The sequence below is a fragment of the Camelus ferus genome, chromosome 2 (genome assembly GCF_009834535.1).
Source record: "Camelus ferus isolate YT-003-E chromosome 2, BCGSAC_Cfer_1.0, whole genome shotgun sequence".
NCBI lineage: Eukaryota > Metazoa > Chordata > Mammalia > Artiodactyla > Camelidae > Camelus > Camelus ferus.
The window spans coordinates 83,516,039-83,537,645 of NC_045697.1; the positions used below are offsets into that span (position 1 = coordinate 83,516,039).

The 21,607-nt window shown below is 36.9% G+C and overlaps 1 protein-coding gene across 1 annotated transcript in view; it reads left to right on the top strand.

Moving 5' to 3' along the window:
* The window catches only part of NDST3 (N-deacetylase and N-sulfotransferase 3), a 133,972-nt gene continuing 112,365 nt past the window's right edge, over window positions 1–21,607 (top strand). Inside the window, exon 1 of the mRNA XM_032462383.1 lies at window positions 1–1,518. Within this exon, the coding sequence (XP_032318274.1) occupies window positions 496–1,518 (1,023 nt within the window). The 5' untranslated portion in view covers window positions 1–495. The remainder of the gene's footprint in view (window positions 1,519–21,607) is intronic.

Consider the following 21,607-nt stretch of genomic DNA (forward strand, 5'->3'; position numbering starts at 1 on the left):
ATGTAGTTAAACACAAATAGCGTGAGCCTGTATTACATGGTGTAGCAGTGTATGCTCAAGTGACCTCTCTGTGGTCTCAGGTCTATTTGATCTAGAGTTTGATGCAAAGCTCAGTGAGTAAAAGGAAATTCCTTGTTAGCCCAATGCCTTTTCTACACTAGGGACAGAGACCTTATGTTCAATGGAGTCCTTTTCCTCTTTTTACCCGTCCCATGTCCTCATCCAGATCTGGGAGAAGGAAAGAGAGGCATTCTTACTTCTCATACATCAGTTCATCTGCCTAACAGGTTGCCCCTGGGACCAGTTAACAGGATGAAAACTCGCTCATTTTAATGCTGCAGACTGAATGTTTGATTTTCTATTCTATTCTACTTTTCAGACTATATTTTCTGTGAGTCCTGATCCAGTGACACAAATGTGCTGCAATGGTGACATAAACTATTGACTGAGACTGGAAGTATCTGAAACACCACCTTTTCTTCTTTCATTTTGTTTATGGTGCTTCTGTTGGAACGGCCTGAGCAAAGTATATACAACATGAGTTTTATCCTGAAGCTGCACAGACACTTTCAAAGGACGGTTCTTCTGCTTGCCACATTCTGTATGGTGAGCATTATTATTTCTGCGTACTACCTGTACAGTGGCTACAAGCAGGAAAGTGAGCTGTCTGAGATGGCTGCAGAAGTAGACTGCGGGGACTTCCAGCACTTACCATATAGGCTAATGGAAGTGAAGACAGGGAAGCTCTCGGATGCCTCGAGGACAGACCCCACCGTGCTGGTGTTTGTGGAAAGCCAGTACTCGTCACTTGGTCAAGACATCATTATGATTCTAGAATCCAGTCGATTCCAGTATCACATTGAAATTGCTCCCGGAAAAGGGGATCTCCCAGCACTTACAGAAAAAACTAGAGGCAAATATATTCTCATTATTTACGAGAATATTTTAAAGTATATAAATATGGACTCTTGGAATCGAAGCCTTTTGGATAAATACTGTGCCGAATATGGGGTAGGCGTCATTGGATTCCACAAAACCAGTGAGAAGAGCCTACAGAGCTTTCAGCTGAAAGGTTTCCCTTTTTCTCTCTATGGAAACCTTGCTGTGAAAGGCTGTTGTATTAATCCTCATTCTCCGTTGCTTCATGTGACCAAATCTTCTAAGCTTGAAAAAGGTTCTTTACCGGGAAGTGACTGGACAGTTTTCCAGGTTAATCACTCAGCCTACCAACCAGTAATATTTGCCAAAGTAAAGACCCCAGAAAACCTTTCTCCTCCCATCTCTAAAGGTGCTTTTTATGCCACCGTTGTACATGACCTGGGGCTCCATGATGGAATTCAAAGAGTTCTTTTTGGCAACAACTTGAACTTTTGGCTGCACAAGCTCATCTTCATAGATGCTGTTTCCTTCTTGTCAGGGAAGAGGCTGACATTGTCCTTGGACAGGTACATACTTGTGGATATTGATGATATCTTTGTGGGAAAGGAAGGTACAAGAATGAACACCAATGACGTGAAGGTAAGGCTGTCTTATCTCAAAGTGTCAGAGTTTGGTTCATCTTTCAGTAGGTTGCCTGGGGCTAGGCGTTTTCCGGGACATAATGTTTTATGACTTGATTTGATTGGGAGATTCTTAGGCAAACTGGAATGAGTTGGCTACCCTCAGCTCTTTTTGAGACATGGGGCTATATCTCAGCCTTAGAACAACTAATTAGATATATATTTTTTCTTTGAATCAAGAAAAAAATGAAGATTGTACAAAAGGACTGAGTGTGGCAGAATCCGGAAATGCATTTCTTTGTATATTTCTATGTGTATTTAAAACTACAGAGTGGAAACCACTTTGTTTAATTACTGTCCAGTGCAGTTATCTACCTTAGTAAACTATTACTAACCTAAGACTTTAGTCCCTTTAAATATGAAATCAAGGTGAATTTGTTTTAATGAAAATAAATACTCCCACAAATTTTCAAGAATTAAAGATCTTATAAGTAGCAAGTTCAGATATTTTTGGAAGTCATATGTGCAGCTCATTTTCTCTTATGACTTTTTTGAAACTCTAAAAATTAGCACTACTAAATATGGAGCACTGTGAATACACAAGCATACTTATTCATGTAGAAACATAAGGGTTTGCATTAACTTTCAAAATTCATTGAACACCTCTGGTACACATATGAAGCCTATCATGCTACATTTATATTGGATTTGATTTCTCATTGTGTAAAACTGCTGCCTCTAGATAGAAAACAATTATCCAAAGATAGGTGGTTATTATTGTGGATGGATTGTATTGCATAAACAACTGGCTGTTTAATATGAATGGAATTTAAAATTAAAATGATCCTCATTTATCTTCATTTCCCATTCAAAATGCCTTTGGATTCTATCTCTATTATACTATGTATTGATTTCTCATAAAAGTGAAAGGAGAGATTTTGATACGTAGTTTTTTTTTCTGTACAGCTTTGACCTTTTGGTAAAATATAAAGAACTAAATCCAATGGGGATAAAAAGTGTTGAAAACTGTATTCTTTTCTCCAGACACTAAGCATCTGGCAAATAATAGTAATGTTCATCATACTACTTAAATGAGCTAAGAATACCAGAAGGACCATTAAATGTTATTAAATGTTACCACAAGAGAGTGTGAAGACTGAAAAGAAAAAAAAACCTTCATATTCTTGGCAACATTATAAACTCTTCCGTTTAAGTCAATATAAATGAATTAATAAAGAAGTTGTACTTAAGTTTTCATTAGTCTTCTAAAATAGTCTTTGAAAATGTAGCTAAATTAAAACCAAGCTGATAGTTTAAACATTATGTCCTTGAAAATTATAAACAATATATAATTCTCTTCCTAATTTTTCCATTTCAAAATGTTATGACAAAAATGTTTTTTAAGGTTTTATTTCTGAAATATGTCTTTAAAACTGCCAAAATATGTTGTTATGCCATTTTAAAATATGCTAGATAAATCTCTGAGTTTTTTATGCCAACCCTACTATATCCTCTAAAATTATACAAAATACAAAATGCCTTTAGTGGTCTAAAGGTTAAGCCATTTTTAAGTGGTATAAAAAATTAAAACCTTACTGAATACATTCATTAAGAATTTAATATGTGTAAAATATTTTGTGAATTGCTCACACCTAGATGGGGATATATTTTCTAATCAACCTAAAGGCTTAAAAGAAAGTGTATTTTGAATTATTTGGTTTTTTTAACCACTTCTAAACTGTATCTATGATTGTGTCTCAAACAATAGCCTAAACATAGTCATTCACTCATTCATTCATTCTTTCATTGATTCATTCTGTAACTAGTTATTAAGCGTGTACTACATATGAAGTATTTTTGGTGGTAGGTAAATAGAGTCATAAACCATGATCTCATCCTTTTAGAAGAGAAGGGGAGGGGAGTACAGTTACAGAAGCCCAGAAAGTACAGAAGATCGTGCTGAGCAGCTGCCTGCTCAGGACTTGAAATGGCCAAATCACATGATGCCAGGCACAGAGGCAGGCACTAGGGATACAAAGGAAAAGCGTGGCTCCCCCTTAATGAGCACACTACTACTGTCTTGCTGGGGGGGGGGGGGTAGGGGTGATAAATAGGTAGATCTATTTGCAATGTCATGAGTACAACAGTAAAGGTGCCTGCATGGTTTTATACAAGTAATGCTGTGTGAAACACAACACTGTGTGCTGCGCACCAGAAAACTATTAAGTCCTATTAAGCAGAACAGATTTAGAAGGCAAGACTGTAGTGATATGATGATTTGGGATGCTGGAGCGATGATATTCAGAGAAAAGAAGGAGATTTCTTGAAACTAGGAAATGAGACTAAGCAGACAGAAGGACCAATTTAAGAACCATACAGAAGGTAAAACTGAACAACTCGGTAGTTGGATCAGTGGAGCTGAAAGAGCATATAGTCAAGGACTACATTAAAAGTTTAGCATAGGTGAATGACAGTTGAGTATTCCAACAACAAAGAAGGAGGAGAGAACAAGAAGGTCATCGTGGAGGTCTTTAGAGGTCATATTAAAATTTTCAGTTTTATTGAAGTGCATCTGGGATATACAGGTATAGATGTTTGGCAGGTAGTTGGTTCACAAGAGAAGTCTGAGCAGAAAGTATAGGTCTTGAAATTATCTTTCTATATAGGGAATGGCTCAAAGCGTGAAAATATGTGAGATCAGCCAGGGAAAGGGTTTATAGAGTGATGAGGGCTTAAGAAGATCAAGTGCAGAATCTTGAGGAAAATCACCTTTCAGAAACCAAGTGGAGAGAGAGGATCCCATGAATAAAATCAAAAAGAACAGTCAGAGACCAGAAAGCTATGATGCTACAGAAACCTTGGGCATGAAGAGCTTCATTGAGGGTGTGACCAGCAGTGTAAACTCTAACAGTAGCGTCCATTGAGGGAAGAACTGGCAAGTCTCCTTTGGCAAAAGATAAAGGTCATCGGGAGCTCTTACAAAATCCAGGGTATGGAGTGATCAAGACCGCGGCACAGCTGCAGAAAGTTCAGGAGTAAATTAGAGGGTTAAGATAAGGAGGAGGAGAGTGTGGCATACTCAGTGGAGAAATTTTGATATAAAAGGGAGAAGAGTAGTTAGCTGGAGGGTGGACTGCAGTTGGGGTGACCAACCATCCCAGTTTGCTTGGACTGAGGACATTCAATGCTAAAACTCAGAGTCCCAGGCAAACTGGAATGATAGGTCTTCATATCCAAGGCAAGGGAAGGATTTCTTCCTAGGAAGGTCCAAGAGCACGTGGTCTAAGAAAAGGTCATGGATGTGGTGATTAATAGTACATAATTCATAGAAACATTTTAATCAAATTCTTTTATTTAATAATTACCACTAATGAGCAAGTGTTTTATTTTCCCTATTTGATGTATTTGGAAAATTGAAAGGAATGTGAGAAAATTGAAGGTAACATAGAATGTTTCTTGCAAAATTAGAAGGATGGTGTATATATATATGTGTATATATATATATATATATATATATATATATATATATATATAAATAAATTTTAACTACTATGCTAATCACTGCAAGAGGGGGGTTTTTTCCTTACGTGGAACCAAAAACAAATCTGTTTATTTAATTGGAAAATTAGAATTAGCAATGCAGTAACAGTTTTTACCTGCCTAGCTACTGAATAATATGAGCATGTTTTAAAGAGTCTCAAAGCAACAGAAGAAACTGTGATGTGGCACAAAATATATGGCTCTTCAAGAGGAAGGAAATAAACGACACACCTAAGGTGTTGTCTTCATTAGTTGCAGAAATTACAACCCACAAGCCACAGCCCTTAAGGAACCAAAGAACATAGTTTGGACAATTAAAATATTCTTCAAAAGTGGCAGTACTACTTTCAATTAAATTGAAGTCAGGAAAAGGAGTGTGTGTGTGTGTGTGTGTGTGTGTGTGTGTGTGTGTGTGTGTGTGTGTGTGTGATTGAACTACAAGGACAAGGCTTGCCTCTAATTCACCATGGACTAGTTTTGTGATGTTAGAATATTCAAGTTCCTAGTGTTCTAAGACCTATCCTCAAACTTCCTGAGACTAAGCTTACAGAAAGGGCTTCTGGAGAGGGAAAGTGGTGTATAAATAGCTGCTTCTCCCGTGAAAGCATTTTAAAGTTACACATGAAAGCACAGCACGACCGAATGAATACTAACAATTCAAATTCTCTCTTACAAGAATGAATTCGCTCTTGGCCTAAGATTCATTAGAGCTTTAGACTCACACCATTTCATGTAACGTTCCACCCCTAAGATAGATGGGAAGTGGCAAAGAGAGGAGACTCTGATAAAAGTGGACTTTCAGGGCTTTACAGAACTGTCTGCGGCTAGACTTGGAACAAATGGAAGAGCTGTATGATCACGCCTGTTTCTCCCGCCTTCTCTTTCTGTAATAGGCACACATTCTCTTTCTAACTTTGACAAACTTTCTAACATCCATGAGAAAATGAAGAACCAGCCCGGCCGCAACCGAACACACTAAAGAGCCTCTAGTCCGATTGGAGGGACCCGCGGCCATTCCCTCTCCTCACCACCCCAACCTTTCCCACTGTCCCCTCGCCCTTCACTATTCCTTAATTTGGCTGGTTGTAGATTACCCCTGAAATCTACATTTTTAAGTGGCCGTATAAGAGAGGACAGTTCTTCAATCTTTGATACAATGCCAGGAGTGACTTTCATTCTTTTCCACGCTAACTGAAGGTCTCAGAGCGCCTAGGGAAAAGGAAGTGCTGAAAATAGCAGTAGGAAGCCGTACAGACCCGTGAACTAAGCGGTATCCGGCTTAGGAGTCAGACTTGGCTGACTTCTCCATCTTGCTAAAAGCTGACCCTCAGGGCTGGAACTGGAGTGTGAAGGGACCTCCGTGCTGCCTGACTTCACCCTCTCACGAGAACCCTCCCTGCCCCAGCTGCGATCAAGCCAGAGGCTACGGAAAATCATTGAGAAAGAACCTGACATTCCAAATGTTTGGCAGGGGCAAGGCGACTGCTATCAGTTATTCTGTCATAAGTGAAAAAGAAGGGAAACAAATTTCTCCAGATAGTTCTCTATGGACCATGCTCTGGATGGATGTCAAGGCCCGTTCATAGCACCAATCTCTTTTTCCCTCCAAACTCATATTTCTCAAATTCCTTTCCATTATCTCTGATGTTTCTCATCTTTTATTTGCTAATATCCATTATAATTGCATTATACTCTGGAAGCATGTGTCTGTCTGATACCAATACCTTACATTTGCTAGAATCACTTTATGACCAGACACAATATACCTTGTGTACTTGACAACAACATAGTCTCCAGTCAAGGTGTACCTATCAGCTCAACTTTGTTAACTGTGTTGTTCTAACTTCTGTGTTCTTCCTGTTTTGATCTCTTTTGGAGGGAGGGGAAGGAATGGGGTATGCTACTTGATGTTACCAAATTGGGTGTGTTTAATTCTCCAGCTCTGATAGCGGATTGTAAATATTTCTGTTTTTCTGTCAATTTTTACATTATGTATTTTGAAGCTATGCTATTTAAGGATGTGTATGTGTACATATTTATATATTAATTTAATATTTTATTATTCTGTGGTTATCTTAATACTAATATAGCTACACTACCTTTTTTTGCTTATTCTGTAAAAATTATACTTTATCTCATCTTTATATTTGTTCTCTCTTCTGTCTTTACATTATAAATTAGTTTCTTTTTTAAATGGAGGTATTGGGGATTGAACCCAGGACTTCATGTATGCTAAGCATGTGCTCTGTCACTGAGCCATACCCTCCCCCCATAAATTAGTTTTGAAAACAACTTTCTATGAATTTTGCTTTTTATCTACTATGTCAATATTTGACTTTTAATTAACAAGATTAGTCTACATACTTTTAATATGGTCATTGATGTGATTAATTTCACAGCTACTTTATTTTGTGCTTTATATTTGTCCCAGTTGTTCTGTTTCTTCTTTTCTCTCCCTCTGTCCTTTATTGCCTTTATTGTCAGTTTTCTTCTTTTTTCTACCCATTCTTGGTTTGAAATATATATATTTTATCTCCACTAGTAGTTTCTCAAGAAATGTAAACATATGTGCTAAGCAAGTGCTAACATTAATATCCTCACACCTTAGTCAAAAAGTACAAAGTACTTTTATCTCCAATCGTGTCCACTCTCCTTTGACTGATGAACCATTCCTGTTTTGAATGTTAACTATGTTGTTGTTTAATCCCAGATATTAGACATTATTATTTGTACTACCATCAACTTTTTGATTAGATCAACCTATTCCTTTTCAATAAATAGGCCAGAGTGATGTCATTAACATATAATTCAATTCATGTCCTCCTTCTGCTCAGAACCGTCCAGTGACTTCCGGTCTCCCCAACCCTAAAAGCCAAAATTCTTAGTCTTTTATAGCCTCTCCTTAACTCCCTGGTCACACGCCCTGCTCCCCTACTCTTCACTCTTCACCTCCCTATCCTCCTTGCTGTTCCAGCTCTTGCTTCAGGGAGTTGCACACACTGCTCTTTCTGCCTAAAATGTTTTCCCCCAAATTGGTACATAGCTCTCTTCCTGACTTTCTTCAGGTCTTTGCTCAATGTTACCTTGTCAGTGACGTCTTCTCTGACCATTCTCTAAAATTGCAATCCACAAACCTTCTCATCTTTTCCTGCTATTTTCACCCCTGCCACCTATGATCATCAATAGCGTGCTGATATCAGCACACACATGCTCACCAGGTCAATTGTGTACATCTCTTCCCAGCTTCAATAACATGGCAGTAGTTCGACATTTTGGCATGGGCATAGTATTACCATAGAAATTGGCAAATGCTACAAATTCAGGCTTTTTTTTTTCCCAAACAGCCAGTTGTTAAAGGTTCAACAGCACACTACTGGACATACTATATGTATTTACTTATTTATGTTGGTTTGTGGCATTGGCTACTAAAATGTAAACTCGACTACAGCAAGATTTTCTCATCTGTCTGTTCACTGAGGTATCCCCAGCAGCTAGAAGTGTGCCTAGCTCCATATATATCTGCTGAATGAATGAATCTCATTCTTCCTGGAGCACATCCTTTAGATGTTCCTTTAATGAGAGTCTATTCATGGTAAACTCTCTCCAATTTTATGAAATGCAAATTTCTTTTTTCGCCCTTGTCTTTGAAAGATAGTTTTGTTGAGTTTACAATGCTTAGTTGATTGTTCCCTCATGGATAACCATTGCTGCTTGTTCTAGGAAAAATAGGGCTCCCAAGAAGTCACCTGAATGTTTGTGGTTGTAAAATGTGTCAGAATCCCACTGGTCCCTAATTGTTTAATAATTGTCCAAAAGTTAGGCTATTTGGGACTGTTCTTATGAATGTATATGACATGTTTCTCTTTCTTTTGGTTTGGTGGAATACTTATTTCTAAATTTGATATAATGTGATTTATAATATATAGGAAAATACATCATTCTCAATATTATCAAAATCAAATAGCCATAGTGTGCTAACAACTAAAAAACAATTATATTAAGGAAATAATTTTCCAGAAATAATTTTTGACAATAATTTAGCATGGGGAAGTAAGAAAATAGTTTAGCAAAGGGAAAAACTATTTCATATCCATAATCTACTTACACTTAAAACATTTTATTAAATTTGTTACATTGTGGGATGGATTGTATCTCTGTTACTGTTAATATCAAAGAATTATTTGTTATGAAATGGCATTCTCAGATAATGAGTTCTAAATTATTTAAAGGATACAAAATGCTGTTACTGAACTCTCCATGAATGTATAAACAGAATATCTGGTGACTAATTGCATTTTAAAGGTCTGATACAATGAATCCTTCCCAAGCATGATAAACAACAGGGCCATCATAGGCAGTACTAAAGTTCAACTAGGCAATGACAAGTTTTACACACTGGGTAAGCAGAAAATTACAAGAAGAAAATCCTGAGTACAGAGTTAGGTTCTAGATATATTCAGCTCAGTCTGGAAGTCACTAGGTGCTGTGATAAGGATTTCGAGGAGTACACTGATGAATAATGAAACACAATTTTCTGTAAAAGAAGTGAAGAAAAGGAGAAACTTTTACTATATGCCGGTTATTGGGTTATGTCCTCCCTTGGATTGATTTTTTTCAAACATTCCATAATTCTTGGAAATAAATCAAACAATAAAATCAAAATATTTTCTTTTGAATTTCTGTGCTGATGGCTTATAGGCTCATAAAAGATGTAATTATTTTATGATGATATATTTGGGGGTACTTAGCTACTCCCAAACTAGGTAACATTTATTAAGTACATACATTGTTTTGTGTTTTATATTTATTATCATTTAATTCTCAGAAAAATCCTATAAAACAATGACTATAAGTACCATCACTTTACATGAAGAAAATGAGGTTCACAAACTAACTAAGATTGACTTGCCTAAGATCTTTCAACCAGCAAGTGACAGTTCCAGGATATAAAATGCTACTCCACCTGGCTCCAGAAACTGAGCTTTCCCACCACACGCTGCTCCCTAATTGTACCCTAATATAGTACTATGGTTTCCATGTCAAATCCTTCCTCCTAAATTCTACTTTATAGCAAGTTATATACAAGATAGAATCTATTGTAATTTGATGGGTTATATCTGAAGCTTTGACCTGGATTTCATTATAAGTTTGGAACAAAAATTAGCATCAATCACTTCTTGAAATACCTTAGACTCAAGTAACTGCAATGATTTGGCCAAGGCAGATCTTACTTGAAGATATGACTAACAAGTTCACCTTCCTATGCACTAGTGTCTTCTTTCTAGGCACTTCGCAGTTCTGGTAACTATTATCAGTTTAGCAGTTTTGATTGAATTAGGGTGGCAATAATGACAGATACAATTATGGTGCTAACTCAACTGAAGAATAGAAATTGCCCATAATTCAGATAATTTAACTTTTTATCTCTGTACATACTCAGATTTTACAGTCCCTTTGGTGTTTTAATATGCTTTATATATAGGCATTCCTAACATTTTTTTTGAGCACACAAATGAATTTTTTAAAAATGAAGTAAATTCTAGTATATTGTCTCTTAGTCTATAGGAAGAATGAATTAATAGCTAAACTTTTTTTTATTCTTTTATAGACCTTTTATGCGTAATGAAACAGTAGCTCAGATACTAAATAGATCTTAAAATCACAATGTTAATCTAGAATAAATTATGAGACCTACTTGACATTTGTAGACTAAGGAAACATAGTCAACTAGTCTTATGAAACTTCTAAGTGTACTAAAAGTTTTAAAGGATTAAAATTTACTCATTTGGTAGCAACTTATGGTGAAAAATAATATGAAAATGAATATATGTATGTTCATGTATGACTGAAGCATTATGGTGTACACCAGAAATTGACACATTGTAAACTGACTATACTTTAATAAAACTATATATATAGAAAAAAACTTTATAATTAAAAAAATTTTTTTAATTTACTCATTTGGTACATACTGAACTTTTCCCTTAAAAGATTAGGTGCTTCTTCATTTCCATATTAATAATTATAATTATTATAAATAATAATTCATAGTTACAATTATTAATTACACCAATTACTAAAATAGCTATGTGTTCGTTTTCTTTTGTTGCTGTAACAAATTGCCACCAACTTAGTGGCTTAAAACAACCCAGATTTATTAATTTACAGTTCTGGAGGCTGGAGGTCCCATGTGGGTCTCCCTGGGCTAAGTTCGTGGTGCTGGCAGTGGTGTGTTCCTTTCTGGTGGCTCTAGGGGAGAATCTGTTGCCTCTTCTCCAGCTTCTAAAGTCTGCACACATTTCTTGGCTCCTGTTCCCTTCCTTCATCTTCAAAATTAGCAATGTTACATCTCTCTGTGCCTTTTTTTCATAGCCCCATCTCCCTCTGATTAGGGACCCGTGTAATTAGATTAGCCCACTTGGATAAATCCCTAGCGCAGAGCCCTTAACTTAATCACATCTGTAAGATCCTTCTCACCAGATAACGGGTTTCAGGGATCAGCACATGTTTATCTCGCGGAGGGGAGGGAACAGGGGGGAGGGAAGGGATTTTCCCTGTGGATATTCTGCCACAGACTATGCTCTTCATGTAATCACACCAGCAGTTCTTGTAGCTGCTCAATCCCCCAAAAGACAGCTCCTGTTCTCATCGGTGACATACATATGACCAAATAATTAATTTAGCTCTCTGAGTCAATAGTAATTAACCAAAGATTAAATCATTGTGCTCATAAACTCTTCCTATCCCCTTACACTCTGCAGGTTAACACCAGCAAGCAAGTACCCTTTATTCACTTGGGCAGTTTCAGAAATTTAGCTCTCCAAAGATTGCTCCTTAGGAGCAGATATGTGATTATCACCAATTCACTGTTTCAGTAGTTTCTAAGGTCATTTTTCTGAAAGTATATCCATTATGAAACTAATTAAAAAACAATTTTAAAAGCCAATTTACCAGGACTACCGGCTACTTAAGGACTGGTTGCCAGTTGCATTATACTTTTTTTTTCCCTCTTTCCATTTTATCCTCTTTGACTTCTTTTGTGTTCCTGCACCCACCTCAGCTTCTGGGTCCTTATTTTATTACTTTTCCCTCTTCAGAAGCTCTCCTTTAATTACCCCAGTCCAAAAACAACAATGGAGTTCTAGTCCATCTGCTTTTCCTTTCTCTCTTTCGCTCCCTTGCTTTGATTCCCTGGGATTTGGATTGGTACAGCAATGCTTTTCTCCCCCTTTAGATTTACATATTTATTTTTACGTAACTTGCTGTCTCTATTTTTTTCTCTGAACTATATATACTGAGTAGAATCAGCTTTCCAAAATAAGAAAAAACTGCATGTACACATTAAGCCAGCTGGTTGGGGCACTGAACAATGATCTATCTTAAAAAAAAAAAAAGAAAAAAAAAAAGAAGTAGAAGAAAAAGAAGAAGCTCTTCACTACTCTTTATCTTGAATTCAATAATCTGTATACACTAGCACAACATATAACAGAGCCATTCCTTGTTCCTTGTTTAGGAATCCTAAGAAACAAAGTGAATTCACATAGAAAGACAACTGACTTGATACCCTTGAGTAAATGAATTGAGTAGTTTCGACAATAAGCCATTCAAAGGTTAAAGTTGCTGTCATCAAAATAGTTAATACTTGTATCCTGTCAGAATTGGATTTCTGATATACTACTGAAAAATACCTTTAAGAAATTTTGTATATAAAATTTTAACAAAAATTATCTGACAATATTTTCAAGAGAAAGAAGGCATTATAATGCAGACTCATTTTAACTCTAGTGTATTTGCTTTGCCAAATAAGTAGTTTAAGTTAATATTCAAAATATTTTTGCATAATTTGCTCATCTGCTCTAGAAATATAGTAAGCATTTAAAGGGATTAAAGAGAGAAGAGAAAATACTTTCCCAATCTCTGTTATCTCTTATCTGATACAGAAGCATTGTCATTGGTCTGACTGAGGGGCAAATGAATAATGGAAAAGGAGAGATGAATTTTTCATTCTTGTTAGAACTTTATTGCTATAACTAGATCTCCAAAATCATTGTCACTTGCAACTTCACAAGAACGAACGAAGACTCAATTGCCATTCTCAGTGAAGACCCAGTAGCTCATTGCACCCAAAAAAGTTCTGTTTCTCTAAATAGGATCAGTCTCTAATGGATGTCAGTGACAGGAGGCCCTTCAGGATAATTCAGAGCCTTAGCAGAGGCCGGTGTTCAATGCTGTGTGCTTGGAAATTGATACAATGTCAATGCACCATCTTTAAGAGCAAGGACAGCCTAGGAAGGTGATACACTGCAGATCTTCCTTTTAAAGCCATCCCAGCTTTCACACTGGTTCTCTATTACAACCGAATGCCTCTAAGGAGCAAAATCATTACTGAACATAAGCCACCCCTTTAAGCCACTCATATGTGATACAGTCAATGATTTATAACTGAATTTTTATTGTTGATGAGCCCCAAACAGACATATTTTTTAAGTCACCAGTGATGAATTGACTTATAACTTATAAATGAACAAAAAGCAGAGTGCTACATAGTATTTTTTAAAGGAACAGTCCTAGAATTTGCCACTAGTTTCATGTTAAACAGTCTTTCACTCGGAAATGTTTAGATGTATTTAATCATTCATCAAGATGAGACTATTTTCATGAGTTTCCAAATCAGAAAAGGCAAAATAATCATTTAAAAATGCTTGTTCAAATTGCAGATTTCCCAATCCCACACTCACAGATTTTGACCTAGTAGATCTGGGGAGAATAGAAGAATCTATGTCTAATATGCTCACCTAGATGATTCTAATGTAGATGGCAGACATGCAAGTGTGGAGAAATGCTGGCTTCAATAAATTGTATTCACTATTCCTGCAAAATCCAAAGACATGGGCCCTATTATCTTCCTCTGTAGAAAGCATGTTAAAATAATTTTGTATAGAAATATTTAATTCTACATATAAAAGCACATATATAATGGAAAGCGGTCATAACAGAATTAATAGTCTTATGATTGATTTCAACCTCATGCTTGAAGAGTACCTACTTTCACTTATTTTTGAGCCATACACCAAGACTGTGTGACAGTATTTCAGTCAATATGTATACATGTGAAACTTCCTGTGGAGATGAACAGAGTAGATGTTACTTGAAGGCACAAGAAGTAGATGATTTGAGGGAGTGATTCTAATAAATAGATGGCTTTGTATGGCCTAAGAGGAAGGCAGTGGATAATTTTGACAAAGTAATGAAAGTATACTGCTTCTGTGATCTTTCAGGAAGAAGGACTCCAGAGGCAAAGAGGGCCGTGAGTAACAGGTTTATAAGAACGAGGTTAGAGAAATGGTATTTTGTGGGGGGAGGGGAAGAGTAAAGAGGAAGGAAGGACCAAAGAAAGACAGGCAGGAGGTGGGGAGAGGGAGAGAAGTTTGGGACATATTCTTTGTGTTTCAAGTCTAACTGAATGTGCTTATACAAAGATATGAAAGGAATCACAAAGGTTCGGGCTGAATTATAGGTGGGATAGAGGTACCCCACCAGATGATTTTAAAAAATCACTAATTGAGGGAGGGTATAGCTCAGTGGTAGAGCACATGATTAGCATGCACAAGGCCCTGGGTTCAATCCTCAGTACTTCCATTAAAAATAAATCAATAAATAAAAGCCTAATTACTTACCTCCCCCCTCCAAAAAGAAAAAAGTCATTAACAAGGGGATTATTTTTGAATGAAGAAACGAAATTTTACGTTAGGAAGCTTTGAACATTTGTCTTTTAGAAGCTACAGTTAGAGTGGGCTAGGCTTGTTTGTTTGTTCATTTTGTCCAAAATGAAAATAAATTTTCTTTGTTTTCAAATATGCAAACTTGTGAGATTTTTAAAAACATTACTAAGGGAAGCCCAGCACCAACTGATTGGAACAGAGTAACTATGGGGAAGGACGGTGAGCAGAACACCCTCTTCCAAGAGCTAGAACTCTGCCCTCCATCCACATGGTAAGCTTCCCCTCACTGCTCTACCCAAGGGTGTATGTGAGAAGGTGTGGTTGGCCTCCCTGAATTCAGCCTCCTCAGGTGAGAGATATAATTCCAGGACTCTCTGGTTTCCCTGAGTTAACTCATTATCAATTTATAACGTAACATTTAAAATATTTAAAGGTATTTATATAATTACTCTTTACCGGCTGTTATTAGAGTCCGTTCTGTAAGCTTACTTTTAATTTGAAATAAAATTAAATTTCCCAGCCCTTACAAAATCTGTGATCACTATGTTCAACCTCAACCATTTGTAGATCTCAACCATTCTCCACTTGGCTTTCACATTTTCATAGACTGAAAAGCTCATCATCACTTCATCTTTCTGATTATTTACTGTTTCTTGCCAGTTGCATAGCTGAACATAGTATTCCTGCTGAAAAGAGCTTGGAAGCTAAAGTCAGACAGATCAACCCGAGTCCAAATCTCAACTCTGTTCCCTTTCTAGCTGAGTAACCCTGGGCAACCTCGCACCATCAGTTTCCATATCTTTAAAATGAGAACAACACCTACTTCACAGCGTGTACGTTGCCTGTGAGAATGACAGTGTATGTCAAATGCCTAATTCCTGTAGGCCCACAATAAATTTAAGCTATTTTTATGTGAACATATCATGTACTAGGAGAGATTATTTGAGTAACATTTTGGAAAAATTTCTAAAATGAGTAAAACTAGTTCTTCTAAATACCTTAGAGGTAAAAAAAAAAATTAGCTGGAAGAAAATGAGACCATTTTTGGCTATCCACTCCAAAAATATTAATTGGTGTCTACTGTGGGCCAGGCATTCTTCTGGGAGCTGGGGAGATGGCAGTAACCATGACAGACAAGTTCACTGACCCCATACATCTCACCCCTCTGAAGAGAAGAAACAGACAGTGAATACATAAACAAATGAACAAAATACTCTCAGGTAGTGCTATGAAAAAAATGAGACAAGAGAGATCAAGAGTGGAGAGGAAGTGGGGGCAGGGGACAGGGCACTATGAGACTTGTGATTTGGGAGAAGCTGGATAGGAACATCTTCTCTGACATCTAAGCTGAGACCTGAAAGAAGAGACAAGCCTGCAGTGAATAAAAAGATCTGTGGTGAGAGAGTTCCACACAAAGGGAGATGCTGTGAAACAAGCTTAGCGTGGCCGAGAGCGAGGAAGGGGAGGCCAGTAGGAGTGGAGCATAGGGGACAGGAAGGGGCTTGCAGCAAGATTACTCCAGAAGGGCAGATCCCTGCCCTTCTCCTTGAGAGGAGTTTGGATTTTATTCTAATTTCAGGTAGCAGCTACTGGAGATCTTTGGCAAGGTAGTGATAAGGTCAGATTTAGGTTTGTTGGTTTTAAATCATGTTGGCTGTCATATGGAGAATGGACTGTAGGAAAATAACGAAAGAAGGTGAGTAATAACAGTGGTTAAGATGGTGAGAAGACCAGGTTTGAGATCTGTTTTGGAGAAATAGCTGAAAGAACTTGCCAAGGGATGGTACATGGGGAGCTTCAAGAAAGGGTGGAATCAAGGATAACTCCTAAGGTTTTGGCCTCACAATGGTGTGTTCCCTGAGCTGAGGACCATGGGGAGAAGAGGAGTCTCCTGTAGGGGCCGTGAGGGCATCCACTGAGGACACGGGCTGACCTGGCATCCCGTCTTCCTCACCTACCAGCCTTGGCCAGGTCCCTTAGCCTCTGTGCCTCAGTTCCCTTTTGTGTAAAATTAGAACCACCACAACACCCATCTCATAGATGTGGTCCTAAGGATTAAATGATTAAATACATGTAAAGTACTTTGGACAGTGCCTGTCTCATAGTGTTAATTACTATTAAGCGGGGGAAATCAAGAGTTCTCTTTTGGACCTGCTTATGATGTTTTTAGATGTCCAAGTGGAGGTGTGCAGGCAGTTGGTCAGGCAAGCTTAGAGTTCAGGGAGAAGTCAGGTGGAAAGATATAAGTCGAGAATGCATTAGCATATTGATGGTATTTAAAGCCCCGACACTGGATGAAATCACCTAGGAAAAGACAGTAGAGAAGAGAATAAAACAGGACCAGCCCTGGGGCACTTCAACATTAAGGTCACAGCTCAGATAAATTTAGATGTCATAGAAATGGATGAGAGTCTAAATGAATTCTTTATCTCATACTTTATTTTTAGAGGACATCTTATTCCTAAATTAATTCATGAAAGTCTCATTTGAAGTTCTGGATCACAAACTGTCCTCCATTTCACATTTCACATATATGCTTTTCCGTCAGATTGTTGTAGGCTCCTCAAGGTAAGATTATGTAACATCCTTTTTTTTCATGTCTTTCTCTGTCCCTACTACAGAGTAATACACAGAAGCTCTCTCAATGCCTGTTGAACATCATATATTTAAAGCATTATAATGATAACTTGTCTTTTCCATGTTACTGTATGGATGATTAGTTATTGAGGACATTAATTATTTTGCTCTAAGGAAGAAGATTAACTGAAACCAGTTTATTGCAAAAAAAAAAGTGACCCCTTGGAAAACCAAAGAGGAATCCAGGCTCATGAATAAATTTATCTTCCTAGGATCTATCTTTCTCTATTGCACAGGGAAGATGTAAAATGAAAAGACAATGAGTCTTTGGACTAAAGCAAACTTGTGCTCAAATCTCAGATCCATACAAGTCAAGAGACCCGAACAAGTTACTCAGTCAATCTGAACCCCAGTCTCCTCACCTTTAAAGTAGCGATGATGATAATACCTTTCTCATAAAGCTTGAAGAAGTCTAGATGAGGTTATGCCTGGCATAAATTGCATACTCACATCTTGTTTTCCTTTTCTTTCCCACAAATTATACTGCATCATATGGAAGGTTTTTTGCAGTTATTTTTATTTTTTGCATTATTCTCAGTACACATCACAATTACATACATATAAAATTCAGTTTATTTTTTGAATGATGCATACAAGTGGTAGATTGTTATCTATTGATATAAAAGTATATTGAGTTATAAAAATGTGCTGTTTAGTTTTATATAAATTTACTTATTTCTAAATTAAAATATATGTATAACAAGATCTTTCATATGTAATTTGTTGAGTGAGATTTGTTACATGTGTAGTAATTTGAGCTTTTTTAAAATTGAGGTATAATTGATATATAACATTATATTAGTTTGAAGTGTACAACATAATGATTCAATATTTGTATATGCTGCAAAATGATCACAAGTAGTCTAGTTATCATCCGTCACCATAAAAAGTGACAAAATTTTTTTCTTATGATAAGAACTTTTAAGATTTGCTCTCATAGCAACTTTCAGATATGCAATATATTATTGACTGTAGTCAACATGCTGTACATTATATCCCCATGATTTATTTATTGTATAACTGGAAATTTGTACCTTTTTCACCCTCTTCACACATTTTTCCCACTCCTCCAATTCACCTCCACTCTGACAACCACCAGTCTATTCTCCATATCCATGAGTTTTGTTTTATTTTGTTTGTTCATTTGTTCTGTTTTTTGAATTCCACATACCAGTGAAATCATACATTGTCTGTCTTTCCCTGTTTAACTTATTTCGCTTAGCATAATACTCTCAAGTTCTGTCCCAAATAATAAGATTTCCTTTCTTACAGCTGAGTAGTATTCCAGTGTGTGTGTATGTCTCTGTGTGTGTGTATAAACATCTTCATACATCCATATGGACACTTGGGTTGTTTCCATATCTTGGCCATTGTAAATAATGCTACAGTGAACATAAGGGATGCATATATCTTTTCAAATTATTGTTCTTGTTTTCTTCAGATAAATACTCAAGTGGAATTACTGGATCATATTGTAGCTCTATTTTTAATTATTTTGAGTTAAACCATACTGTTTTCCATAGTGGCTGTACCAATTTACAATCCCACTGGTGTGGGGTGAGGTTTTGATTTGCATTTCACTCATGATTAGGGATGCTGAGCATCTCCTCATGTGCCTCTTAGCCACCTATATGTGTCTTCTTTGGAAAAAGGTCTGTTCAGATCCTCTGTCCATTTTTGAATTGGATTGTTTGTTTTTGTTATAGTGTTACATGAGTTCTTTATATTTTGGATATTCACCCCTTACCAGGTATATGATTTGCAAATATTTTCTCCCATTCAGTAGGTTGTTTTTCATTTTGTTGATGGTTTCCTTTGCTATATGGAAACCTTTTAGTTTGATGTAGTCCCACTTGCTCATTTTTGTTTTTGTTTGCCTTTGCTTTAGGAATCAAATCCAAAAAATCATCACCAAGACCATGTCAAGGAGCTTACCGCCTATGTTTTCTTCTAAGAACTTTGTGGTTTCAGGTCTAATCAAGTCCTTACCCCATTTTGAGTTTATAGTTTTGGGTGATGTAAGGTAGTCTTATTTCATTCCTTTGCATATGGATGTGCAGTTTTTCCTACACCATTTGTTGAAGACACTTTCCTTTCCCCCATTATATATTCTTGGCTCCTTTGTTGTAAATTAATTCACCATATATGGGTGGGTTTATTTCTGGGCTCTTCCACTTTGTTGAATGTTGAATTTTGTCAAGTGCTTTTTCTGCATCTATTGATACGATCATATGACTTTTATCCTTCATTTTGTTAATGTGGTGTATCACACTGATTGTTGTGGGTGTTGAACCATATTTGCATCCTTCATAAAAATCCCACTTAATCATGGTGTACGATTCTTTTAATGTGCTGTTGTATTTGTTTTGCTAATATTTTGTTGGATTTTTGCACATATGTTCATCAGATATTGGCCTATAATTTTCTTTTTGGTAGTGTCCTTGTCTAGTTTTGGTATCAGCGTAATGCTGACCTCATAAAATAAGTTTGGAAGCATTCCTTCTTCTGTAATTTTTCTGGAGAATTTGAGAAGGATAGGTATTAAATCTTCTTTGAATTTTGGTAGAATTTACCAGTGAATTTACCACGTGGTCCTGGACTTTTGTTTGTTGGGAGGTTTTTGATTACTGATTCAGTCTCCTTACTAGCAATCAGTCTTTTCAGATTTTCTATTTTCATGATTCAGCCTTGGAAAATTGCTTCATGAAGATGATCCAGTTTTGGAATATGTTTCTAGGAATTTTTTCATTTCTTCTAGGTTGTCCAGTTTGTTGGCCTGTAATTGTTCATAGTAGTCTCTTATGATCCTTTGTATTTATTGGTATCCATTGTAACTTCTTTTTCATTTCTCACGTTATTCATTTGACCCTCTCTGTTTGTCTTAGTGAGTCTCACTAAAGGTTTGTCAATTTTGTTTATCTTCTCAAGGAACCAGCTCTTAGTTTCATTGATCTTTTCTATTGTCTTTTTAGTCTCTATTTCATTTATTTATACTCTGATTGTAATTATTTCCTCCCTTCTACTAACTTAAAGCTTCATTTGTTCTCCTTTTTCTAGTATTTTTAGGTGTAAAGTTAGATTGTTTATTTGAGATTTTTCTAGTTTCTTGAGGTAGGGCTTCCTTCTTAGAACTGCTTTTGTCACATCCCAAAGATTTTGGTATACTGTATTTTTCATTTGTCTCAAAGTATTTTTTTAAATTTCTCCTTTGACTTCTTCACTAACCCATTAGTTGTTCAGTAGCATTTGTTTATTCTCCACCTATTTGTGATATTTCCAGTTTTCTTCCTGTAGTTGATTTCTAGTTTCATAGTATTGGAATCCAAAAAGATGCTTTATGTGATTTCAGTCTTTTTAAATTTATTTATCTATACTTGTTTTGTGGCTGAGCATATGATCTGTCCTGGAGAATGTTCCATGTGTACTTGAGAAGAAAGAATATGTATTCTGCTGCTTTTTGATAGAATGTTTATATATATAGGTCAATCTGATGTTCAAGGGGTGTCCCCTTTGTGGACTGCATGTGCCCAGGGATTTAGCAAGATAGCAGGAGAGTACAGGGCTGGGCATGCCAGCCAGTTTTAGCAGGGAAGCACAGGAATCAGGCATGTCTGCTGGCTTTAGTGGGGCAGCAGGAGAGACCTGCGACCACGTGCTTACCACAGCTAGCAAAGAAGAAAGTGCCTCAAGACCCAGAGAAAGTCCCAAGAGGCCCCTGCCCCTCCAACAAATGCTTTAAGATTAGCAAATGAATCTCCTCCACATGTGATCTAGGTTCTTTGCAAACAGTTGCTTTTGAACTGGGTCCTGGGGCCAATGAGTCTGTGCATGCGCACTTTAAGAGCAAAATCTCAGTTCCCCACAGTCCTGTGAATCTCCAGAACATAAGCCTCATTCGTCTTAAAAGCCAGGCATTTTAGGGGCTTGTCTCTCCAGTGTAGGTCCCCAAGGTTGGGGTGCCTGATGTCGGGCACAAACCTCTCACTCCTGAAGGAAAAGTGCCATTTTCATGGGCTAGCTCCAAACTGTGAGTTACTGCAGTGGGGAGAGGGGGTGGTGATACTCCATCTCTGTCTCTCCTACCCATCTCAGTGTGGCTCTTTTATCCTGTTGTGGAGGAACTGTTCAGCTGATTTCAGGTCTTTTTCAGGAATTGTTCCATATGTAGCTGTGGACTTGGTGTGTCTATGGAAGAAGGTGAGTCAGAAT